We start from the raw sequence: 12,131 nt of genomic DNA on the forward strand, positions 1-12,131 counted from the left end.
TATATATATATATATATATATATATATATATATATATATATATATATATATATATATATATATATATATATATATATATATATATATATATATATATATATATATATATATATATATATACACACACACACACACATACACACATACATACATACACACACTTTTTTTTTCTTTTTTATTCTAACAAACTAGAGAGTAAAATGGTGGTCGTTGCAATAATGTCTGTCACACCATATTTGCACAGCGTACTTACAAGCGCACTTTTTTTGGGGAAAAAATAATTTATTTAAGAAAAAAAAATAAGACAACAGTAAAGTTAGCCCAATTTTTTTTATATTGTGAAAGATAATGTTACGCCGAGTAAATTGATACCCAACATGTCATGCTTCAAAATTGTGCCCGCTCATGGAATGGCGACAAACTTTTACCCTTTAAAATCTCCATAGGCGACGTTTAAAAAATTCTACAGGTTGCACGTTTTGAGTTACAGAGAAGGTCTAGGGCTAGAATTATTGCTCTTACTCTACCGATCGCAGTGATACCTTACATGTGTGGTTTGAACATTGCTTTCATATATGCGTTCGCTTCTGCACGCAAGCTTGGCGGGACAGGGCGCATTTAAATTTTTTTTTTTTTTCTTATTTTTAACTTTTATTTTTATTTTTTTTCACTGTTCTTTTAAAAAAAAAAAAATGTGTGTCACTTTTATTCCTATTACAAGGAATGTAAAAATCCTTTGTAATAGAAAAAAGCATGACAGGTCCTCTTATATATGAGATCTGGGGTCAGAGAGACCTCACATCTCATATTTACACTAAAATGCAATTTAAAAAAAAATCGTCATTTGAAAAAAATAAAACAAATAAAATGTCCCTCTAATAGCTATGGACAATGACTTGGAGACAGGTGAGGGGCTGGGGGCGCTATCTTCCCCTCACTCGTCTCCATGTCAGGCCAGGGACAGGTCCAGATCGCCATCACGGACTTGGCTCCTAACTTTTTTAGCTGGCTCCTAGATTCCAAGCAAATTTGTCAACCCCTGAGATAAGGTATCCCCCCCAATCCAATCTTGGCAACTTGAAATATGCAGTGGACTTCCTAACGCTATGCTAGGAACATGACAAATGTGGTTGTATGCGCAAAGAAGCATGATCAGGCATGTGTACAGCTTTAACCCCCTCAGGTGAAACTGTGGTCCAGTCTTCTAAAATTACCTCAGGAATAGTACTCCCAACTGTACAATGTAACCCCTGAAAGCCCAGGTGCCCAGACTGGCGGCCATCCAGGAATATCAGGCCTCGGTTGATGTTCCTCCCTTGACCACCGATCAATGCGCCAAGCTGGAGCTAAAGATTACTCCCGATGAGCCAACAGTGAAATCCTTGCCCAACAGAAAAAGCCCTGGACCTGACGGATACACCAAGGCATGCTATAAGGCTTTCCTTGCCCTCTTGGTGACCCCCATGTGTAGCTACTTCATCTCCATAGCTGCGGTCAATACTATGCCCCCTGAGGCACTGCTGGCTCACATCATAGTACTTCCAAAAGAAGGCAAAGACCCTACAGTCCCAGAGTTATTGCCCATATCCCTCAACATTGATGTTAAATCCTGGCAAAAATTATAGTGAACAGACTGAAACACCTTATGCCCCATATCATCCACCTCGATCAAACAGGATTCATCACAGGTAGAGAAGCTAGAGACAATTCCATTAGAGCAGGGGTCTCAAACTGGTGGCCCTCCAGCTGTTGTGGAACTACAAGTCCCATGAGGCATTGCAAGGCTTACAGTTACAAGCATGACTCCCACAGGCTGAGGCATGATGGGACTTGTAGTTCCGCAACAGTTGGAGGGCCGCCAGTTTGAGACCCCTGCATTAGAGCTATCCAACTGATCCACTGGGCCCGTACCTTCCCAAAGCCTTATATAAAATTCTAGTGACGGATGCTGAACAGGCCTTCCACTGAGTTGATTGGTCATATCTGCGAGCGGTGTTAGAGACCCAAGGGTTAGAACCAGGTATGCAGACATCAATTATGGCCCTATACTACACACGTACAAGTTAAAAACAGGGTGCTTTCCTCCCAGTTCCCAATCAGAAATGGCACGAGACAGGGGTGTCACCTTTCACCCCTCCTTTTCGCCTTGGTATTAGAGCCGTTATTGCGTACCGCAAGGGCGAATGCAGATATAAAATGTCGGAAGGTTGACAATGCTGAACACAAGCTGTCAGCGTACACTGATGATGTGCTGTTCCACATTTCAGAACCCCTGACCTCGTTGCCAAACCTGATCAGAGAACTTAAGCATTTTGGACTGATTTCCAATTTCAAGATGTCTCAAAGTCATAAATCCTACCCACTCAACTGACCCCCTCTTTGGCAAGTAGCTTGCAGGCCGCTTTTCCCCCCTTTACCAGGTCCTCTTAAATATTTAAGCATACAGCTAACAGACCGTTTTGATACCCTTTAAACTACCCCCCCCCCCCCCCCCCGGTCAAGAGACCTTTCACAATGGACCAGGACTGCCTTTACGTGGCTAGGTCGAACAAACATAAAAATTAACATTGTGCCACGCATACTCTTCTTCCTACAGAAAATACCAATACCCCTGGCCAGAGACTTCTTTACCCTGATCTCTAGCATGCTGTCTGGGTTTGTTTGGAACGTGCAAAAACCCAGAATAGCTTTGAGTGCGCTAAAGAGTTCGGGTAGGTGGATTATGAGTCTGGGACATACAAAAGTATTATAGGGATATCACTCTTCAGAGGATCCTCAATTGGCGCTTCCACACTCATTCCAAGCTATGGGTCAAACATAGCATGTTTGGCAGGGAGGAACCTGATGTAGGCACTGTGGCTGTCAAGGGAACACAGGGGGCTGTCTTACACCGACGGTCCACGTTCTTTCCGTCTGGGCCTGGACTATCCCAATCCTGAACCTGGCCCTTCTGTATTGGACCTATGCTGGGGAGAGTGTGGACACCGGGGCACACTTCTACATATGGTGGGAGTGCCTCCTGATCAAGCCCTATTGGGAAGACATTAAATCCCAAAAACAAAGATAATCCTACGCCTGGATATCCCTCTATCCTGGTCCACTTACTCCATGTCCCTCAGAGCCCAATTAGTTGATATAAGAAAAGTGCACTGCCACATTTGTTGGATATGGCCAGACACTTACTGGATTTACTGGAAACAGCCCAAATTTCTACAAGGGAGGAATGGATTAGCAAGGTGAATGACATTCAACTGGCAGAGCACTGGATAGTGACCTGCAGGGGTACGTGAATTCAACATTATATGGGCACCCCGGATGGACTATGACCAACCCAGGGCACATATTGTCCAGTCTACAACTTAGCACTGCTACAGCTGGCAGAACCGACCCTTGGATCCCGCAAGGGTAGAGATACTCTTGTTGCGAGATAGCCTTCCCTATTCCCTCTGTAGGTTGTCTTGACCTCTGTGCGGCTCGCTCCATGCAGATCTGAAGATTCCACATAATACTTCACTTACATTATACTAACTGGATTTATAGCTATAGTGCCTTGCTGCTGAAGGGGAAGCCTCCCTTCCAGGGGATGGCATCGTTTTTTCCTTGCAGCACCAGATGTTTGCCACGTGCACTCCTGACCCGGATGGTGTGCTGGGAGAGGAATTTGGTCCCCCTCTCCCGGCATCACTGCCAACAGGATGCCCAATATCCTTTATAGAATTTCCAGAAACGTGGGCGGGCTTAGTGCAGGCTGTAGTGCTTGTCAGTGTACGCATGTACACAAACTTGCATATCTTTAGGATATTGTCCACGTGGGCTCAGTCCCAAGCTCTGCTCCATCCAAAGACAGCAGAGCTGACCCTGCAAAACCCTTGCCTGAGTTTGATTGTATCCAGCTCTGGCTCCCACTGCTGTCAGACTTTTCACCTTCATGCACTATGCACGAAGGAAAAAAAACAAAAAACACACACAAAAAAGTGGTTCTACACAAAGTTTAACCTTAAATGCATTAAACAAAAACCAAACAACCCCCCTTTCAATAGCAGGACCAAGCCACTGTATGTATGTATGTATGTATGTATGTATGTATGTATGTATGTATGTATGTATGTATGTATGTATGTATGTATGTATGTATATATATATACATACACATACATACATATACACTCACGCAGCCCAGCTTGGGAGCACGCCTGCACAAGTGCTGTTTGCTATGGAGGTGGTGCAAAACCACTGCACATAGCAGGTAAAAAATATTATAAACCCCCCCCCCCATTTGGGTGGCAAAAATATGAATGCAATCTACTCAGGGGGTGGTGGTACCTCTGGGGGAAATCTAGGATGGAAAAAGGGCCTGGGGGTCCTAGTAGATGATAGGCTCAGCAATGGCATTCAATGCCAAGCTGCTGCAAGCGAACAGAATGTTGACATGCATTAAAAAGGGGATCAACTCCAGGAGATAAAATTATAATTTTCCCACTCTACAAGACGCTGGTCCTGTCGCACCTGGAGTATGCTGTCCAGTTCTGGGCACCAGTACTCAGGAAGACCGTGCTGGAGAGAGTCCAGAGAAGGGCAACAAAACTAATAAAAGGGCCTGGAGGACCTCAGTTATGAGGAAAGGTTGCGAGCACTGAACTTATTCTCTGGAGAAGAGACGCTTGAGAGGAGATATGATTTCAATTTACAAATACCGTACTGGTGACCACACAATAGGGATAAAACGTTTTCTGTGAAAGGGTATTTAATGATACGCGGCCATTCACTTAAATAAGAAAAGCAGTTTAATCTTAAACTGGGCAGAGGGTTATTTACTGTAAAAGCAGATAGGATGTGGAATTCTCTTCCACAGGCAGTGGTTTCAGCGGGGAGCATCGATAAAAAAAAAAAAATAAAAAAAAAAAAATAAAAAAACGGATTAGATAAGCATCTGGACCACAACATACAGGGATATACAATGCAATACTGACATAAAATCACACGCATAGGTTAGACTTGTGTCTTTTCTTAACCTTGCCTACCATTTAATACAATAGAACTGGGAAGGCTCAGGAGGATGATGCTGCTATAGACAAAGTCAAAGTACTCTGTTTATGTTGATTGCACGCATCAGTCCTAATGGAGCAACCAAGATTTTATTAATTTAGGCTTTACTGCAGCCTTTACCATGAAAGGAGAAAATTTACCATATGCACAGTAGAACAAATAAGGGTTAAACAATTTGACAACGTATTGCTCCCTGTTCCCTCCTGTCCCAATGTCAGACAGATACACAGACACATGAGGATAGGTAGGTAGTAACACACACATGGGGTCTTAGGCACATAACTTGACAGCATTTTTATCCTTCACCACTAAATAAGAATTCTGCTGCCAAGTGTCTGCACATGCCATCTGTCCTTCTGAAAGTAGCGTCTTTTATAGTCAGGGGACCCCCAAAACATAGTGCTAAATGAGGATACAGATTTGAGAAGAAAAGTCAGTATCTGCAGTGTTGGGTGCGATAGACTCCAAAAAAAAAAAAAAATAAATAAAGTACAAAACACAGGAAAAGACAGCTGACTAACAGTGGAGGGAGGAGAACGCAGGGTGAAGCCAACCACAGTGTAGTTAGTTTCTCCTACACAACCAAAAAGGAATGTGACTATTTGCCTAGGGGGAATCCGAACTGCTTGGAACACATCAAGAAGTAAAGGCGGCTTTTCCCAACAGCAAGCCTCATAATTTGTTCCACTACACGAAGACATATTGTTTTGGTTTAAAACGAAGCTGCGTTTATAAGCTCATGTGTGACTTTCATTAGGTTGTAGCAGTAAATTGGCTTTAAACTAAAAATATGACAGACAACTGTGCAATTATCTCAATGTATATGTCAATGAGTGCATATGGTTGTTGTGAGAATCTGGACACGCCTTTTGTGGTTGAAATAAAAAAAAAAAAAAAAAAAAAAAAAGTGTTCAACTTACTTTCTAAGTATTACCACAGCACGTCTCTCCTTTATGTCCTGAGGTCTAATGCAGTGTGTGATTTCATCTGCTGCATACCCACTGCAAGAAAAAACAAAACAATCTTAAAAGGCTTGTCTTATTTAGTAATCATATTGCTCTCTTCTGATTATTAGAATAAAAATATAGGACTTCTAGATAAATGTGATCTCCAGTTTGCACAGCACTATTACATTGAGTCACAGTGCACTTCCAATACGATTCAATAAAAGAAACAAAGGCCCTGCTCCTTGGAGCTTACGATCTAAAAAAAAGTCAAAGTAAAAACACGCAGAACTAATTTTACTTGGTTGTGTGATGTCTCCCCCCCCCCCCCTCCTTTACGTTTGCTCTACACTGTGGGCCTCTGAGTGTGGACCTGCCCGTGGGGGCAGTTTGAACCAAGTTACATCTCTTTATAAATCCCAATAAAAAGATTAACACGCACACCACATCTGTTGGGAAGACTGAGAATGGGGAAAAAAAAAAAAAAAGAAGGGGGAAGTTTTGCATGTTTGCATCCCCCCCCACAGATGCTCACCCCCCATTTTCAGTCAGATTCAGGAGGTTGCAATCGGAGCCAGAAATTAAGACGTGCTGAAGCCTGCTAGCAGCTTGCTTAACCTCCCTGGCGGTTTCCCCTCCAGCTCTGTGGGCTCTGTCCTCCGCCCGATGCCTCTGTCGCGGCACACGAGGGCCGAGCCCGGCGGCAAGCTCAAAAAAAGTGAAATATTATAATACATACAGTACACTGTAATCTTACAGATCACATTACTGTATGAAATTTCACATCCCTTTTGTCCCCAATGCTTTGTCCAGTGCCCTGCATGCAGTTTTATATAGAGGTCGACCGATATGGGTTTTTCTTCGGCCGTTATTTAGAAATCGTGGCAGCCGATGGCCGATATATACGATACCGATTTTTTGGGGCCCATTTTTAATCCCCCCCCCCCTTCATCTCATAAAATCTAACAGATACCTTTCACACTGGGGCATTTTTCAGGCTCTTTTGGGCTAACAGCACCTGTAAAGCGCCTGCATAATGACTCCCCTGCAGTCTGTGTGGAAGCCCGAGTGCTTTCACACTGAGGTCCTGCAAGCAGCACGTTTGGAGTGGTGTATACCGCTCCTCCACCACTCCTGCCCATTGAAATGAATCGGCACCACTGCCATAGCGCATGCAATTTGGCAGCGGCACTTCACGGGTGCATTTAACCTCTTCCTCGGCCGCTAGCTGGGTTACAAGTGCCCCACTTGCAGCCAAATAGCACTGCTAAAATGACAGTAAAGCACTGCTAAAGCTAGCAGCGTTTTACCATCAACACCTGCCCACTCCAGTGGGCAAGCAGCCTTAAAGCGGAGGTCCACCCTAAAATGGACCTCCGCTCATCGGAATCCCCCCCCCTCCGGCGCCACAATTGGCACCTTTCAGGGGGGAGGGGGGGTGCAGTTACCTGGATAATCCAGGTAACTGCACCCACTTCCGGGATAGCTGTCTGCGGAAAGGGGCGTAGATTACGCCCCTTTCCGCAACTGCCCCGCTGCCTGCTGGGAAACAGTTCCCAGAGGCAGCGGGGACCGTCCGGATTGCGCCGCGTGGCTCGCGCATGCGCAGTAGGGAACCAGGAAATGAAGCCGAAAGGCTCCATTTCCTGATTCCCATACCCAAGATGGCGGCGGCAGCACCCGACAGACGACCTAGCGATCGGCTTCGGGTGCCGACATCGCGGGCGCGCTGGACAGGTAAGTGTCACTATTTTAAAAGTCAGCAGCTGCAGTATTTGTAGCTGCTGGCTTTAAAAAAAAAAAATAAAAAAAAAAAAAAAAAAAAAAAAAGCGGAGTCCCGGTGGACTCCCGCTTTAAGTAATAAAGAAAAATTCTTACAATTAAAACATTTATTAAACAAAACTCCAACCAGTTCACTTTTGTTTGTTTTTTAATCTAAATATTATACAAAAACAGGTAATCAAAACTTTTGGACGAAAAAAAAAACAAACACTAACTTTGATTTAAAAAAAATAAAAATAAATAAAAAGACCGCTGCGCATATACACCGTGTGACAAAATATTGCAACCGCTATTTTATTCCCTAGGGTCTCTGTGTGTAATAAATATATATAATTTTTGCGGGTTCCAAGTGATTTTCTAGCAGAAAATACAGGATTTTTACTTGTAAGCAACAAGTGTCACAAAAGATTTAGTCTTTAAATGATTAAACTGAGAATTCCTACACACTGAGTTGAGTTCATTCATAAGTGTAAACATTGTATCTCATTGGTCTTTTCTTGGCAGACTGCCCAGAGAGGAAACAAGTCCCTTCACTGAAGACTCAGGCAACTTGCATTGACTTCTATTACAGAAGTCATTCGCAAGTCGCTCTGAAGGTATAATTGGCCTTTTTATCAGCACAATCGGCCGATGCCAATTAAAAAAAAAAAACTGCAAATATCAGCCGATATATCGGTCAACCTCTAGTTTTATACGATATACACTTATTTTTGGCTAGAAACTGGAGATTATCCATAGCAACCAAAAAGTGTTCCTTTACATCAAAAGTGGTTTTAGACCAGCTAGAAAACAGTGATAGTAAATTAGAACACTTGCAGAATTGAGCGATAGTGAATCGTGGGTAAATTCATTTTATTACAATTATTTTAGAATTATATTTTATGATTGTGTTTCAAACTTCATCATACCCAGGATATCTAATAGACTCTTGTTTGACAGATTTAAGTGTGTTATTGCCAACAATTACAGGCCCACAATAAAAAAAAAAAAAAAAAAAAAAAACGCAAATTTCTATGCAAAATAATTGTACCGCTTTGAGTCGCAAAAATCTGACATTCATACTGCCAAGGAGGTTAAAGTGTCAATCGGCACTCCCACTAGGATCTGTGTTCAACATTTACAAACTGGAGTTGAATGGTGCTTTCAAGGCTAGCAGAAAGCCCTGCAAACGCTTTGTCAAAGCTTGCTGCTCAGACGGCCCCTATAAAAGCTGAAGCCCGTGTGAAAAACAGGTCCAAGGTATAGATAGCGTGGGGATTTTAAAAGCAATCATTCACTAGCAATATTGCATCAAGCAGTAACAGGCACTACTGGCAGAGAAAGTACACGTTTATTCCTTGCTCCTGCAGCACAAGATACGAGATCCTGTTTCACAGCCTACACTTTCCTAATATGGATTACTGCAAGGGCAAGCAGGAGTGTTTCCAAAATTGGAAAACCTGCCCGGGTCACTCAAAGTCCCCGTCAGCTTAACCTTAATATGTGACAGAAATCACGCACATGCATTCAAAGTGTAAACAAGAAATCACGCTCTGGACATGGATGTTGATAAAGTCAACATAAAGAACAAAAACATAAAAAAAAAGTCTTATCTTTTATCTCTATCCCTCACACATACAGAGGGCCCAAAAAATTTACACACTTTAACATATGCAAAAAAAAAAAAAAAAATGACTAGCTTTATATAAACTACTGTACATTATGTTTGAGTTAAGCAATCACATTAGGTGTTCAAAATGGTCACCATTAGCATCCAGACACTTCATTCCCAAACTACTACATGAACAACATTGACTAGACCAGCATTTCTCAACTCAAGGCGTCCCAACAGGTCCCGTTTTCAGGCTTTCCATTATTTTTCACAGGTGATTCGATCAGTTTCACTGCCTTAGTAATTACCACAACCGTTTCCTCATAGGAAAATCCTGAAAACATGACCTGTCGTGGTGCCTTAAAGCGGAGTTCCACCCAAAAAGTTGAACTTCCGCTTTAAAGCACTCCTCGCACCCTGACATTTGGCATGTCAAAGGTGTACCCTTTTTTGTGAGACTTCCTGTCTTCCTATCTTTGGCCACCTAGGCGACACCTCCTCTCAGCCTAGGTAGCCCCTCCCTGCAATCTTCTGGGACACCACTCAGGTCCCAGAAGATCGGCTGGCCAATAGGAGAGCGCAGTGCGCGCCCGGCCGTGAAGCCGTAAGCTGTCATGGATGGGTGCCCAGTTACCATGACAGCGCCGAGGAGAGGCGCTAGCCTCCAGGTAGCCACATCACTGGACTGTGGGGCAGGTAAGAGTTTTATTAAAAGTCAGCAGCTACGCTTTTTGTAGCTGCTGAGTTTTTTTTTCTAGCTTATTAAAAACGGGTGGAACGCTGCTTTAGAGGACTAGAGGTGAGGAAACCGTGGACTAGAGTGTACATGGGAATTGCTCCGCATGATGTTTCAATTTCTTCCTGAAGTACAGTCAGTGTAGGTCGTTTCCTATGGTACACCACATCCTTTAATGTTCCCCACCGATAGAACTACAGGGGTGTAAAGTCCATGGAATGTGGAGGGAATGGAGCAGCACCTCTACATCCTATCCAATGTCCTGGTAGAATGTCAGATCGGCTCCCCTGTCTCAGTGGTAGTGAACTGCTGCCCCATTGCCCCCAGTGACTGCCTCCTTGCTAGAAGCAAAAATTGCTCATCCGCACAAATGGACGCCAAGTATGAAATCATTAACAGTGCGACTACAGACAGCTTTAGGGGGGAAACAATATATACACATTGCTGTCATAAGTCAATAGGGAAAAAAAAAAAAAAAAAAAAAAAAAGAAGAAGAAGACAGATAATGAGCCCGGGTCATGTGATTTCACAGCTACAGGTACTGTGTCAAGAAAAGCCCAATGACAGCTGAGAGTTGCAGGAGCTGTGACAATAACATAGCCTTTCTGCCGTCAGCACTCCATCCTCTCTGCAGCAGCCGCTCACCAACACAAGGAAGCCAGTTTGCTGTACAGTTAACTGCCGAAGAGAAGCCATGTTGCAATGCAAGAACCACACTGACAGGAGGAGAGAGCAGAGTGACAAATAAGATCAAAAACAGTTTTGCCTCTCCTTTCACTGTCTAGTCAAAGGCTTGTGGGGGTTTGGGGGACTAAGTTCTGCTAAACTACAGAGAAAAATAATGTCTCTGCTCTGCCAGACAGGGCTTTATTGTGAGCGTCATTCAGAGCGGTGTAAATCTGAAAACACACAAAGTGCCAATTTCTGATGCTAAAGGGTTTCAGTACAACAAGCCTTGAGACTTAAAGTGATATTAACCAGTTGCCGACCGCCGCACGACGATGTACGTCGATAGCATGGCACGGGCAGGCATATTGGCGTACATGTACGTCCCTTGCCTCCCGCGGGTCGGGGGCCCGATCGGGCCCCCGCCCGGTGCCTGCGGCGGTCGGTATTCGTGCGGGAGCGATCCCGGACGAGGGGACGGCCATTCGTTCATGGCCACCCCCTCGCGATCGCTCCCGACGAATAGGAATCCCCCGTGACATCACTTCCTCTCCTGTAATGTAAACACAGGAGAGGAAGTGATGTATTCTCTCCTCCGTGTCGGTATTTTTCGTTCCGACACGGAGGAGAGCGGATCGGTGAGTTGCACCAACACTCTACACACACAGTAGAACATGCCAGGCACACTCACACCCCCCCTTTACCCCCCGATCACCCCCCCAATTACCCCTGCCCCCCAGTCACAGTGACACCAATGTCATTTTTTTTTTTTTTTTTTGCATTGGTGTCATTTGTGACTGTAATAACTGTTAGGGCAGTTAGAGTTAGCCCCCTTTAGTTCTAATGTACCCCCCTAACCCCCCCAATAAAGGTTTAACCCCGTGATCACCCCCCGTCGCCAGTGTCACTAAGGCTGGGTTCACATTGCAGCGGTTTATGAGAACGAATGTGATTCGCACCGCACTGCAGTGCAAATCACATCCGATCTCTGTGCGATTCGAGTTCAGCCATTCGCCGCACCCGCCGCACCCGCCGCACCCACCGCAAATTCGCACGGGACCCTTTTTTTGGCTCGCAGCAGAATCGGATCGCATGGGTGTTCACACCATGCGATCCGAGTTTGCAGATCGCACTGCGATATGCGAACTGATCTGGGGGTGTCAGTAACATTTCACTGACACTCCCAGCAGTTCGCATAGGGCAGTGTGAACTGCCGCCGGGAGGCATGCGATGCGGGAACCCGCCGCGGATTTGCGGCGTTTCCGCATCGCTCCAGTGTGAACCCAGCCTAATAAGCGATCATTTTTCTGATCGCCGTATTAGTGTCACAGGTGACGCTAGTTAGGCAGGTAGGTATTTAGGTTC

At 44.4% G+C, this 12,131-nt stretch overlaps 1 protein-coding gene across 1 annotated transcript in view; it reads right to left on the reverse strand.

The window, feature by feature from the left end:
- The window catches only part of ALKBH5 (alkB homolog 5, RNA demethylase), a 30,908-nt gene that overhangs the window by 5,909 nt on the left and 12,868 nt on the right, over positions 1-12,131 (reverse strand). The window contains exon 3 of the mRNA XM_077449445.1: positions 5,967-6,047. Coding sequence (XP_077305571.1) covers positions 5,967-6,047 — 81 coding nt within the window. The remainder of the gene's footprint in view (positions 1-5,966; positions 6,048-12,131) is intronic.

Source organism: Lithobates pipiens, unplaced genomic scaffold, assembly GCF_037356315.1.
Source record: "Lithobates pipiens isolate NorthernLeopardFrog02 unplaced genomic scaffold, aLitPip1_a1.2 Scaffold_22, whole genome shotgun sequence".
In the NCBI taxonomy this organism is placed as follows: Eukaryota; Metazoa; Chordata; class Amphibia; order Anura; family Ranidae; genus Lithobates; species Lithobates pipiens.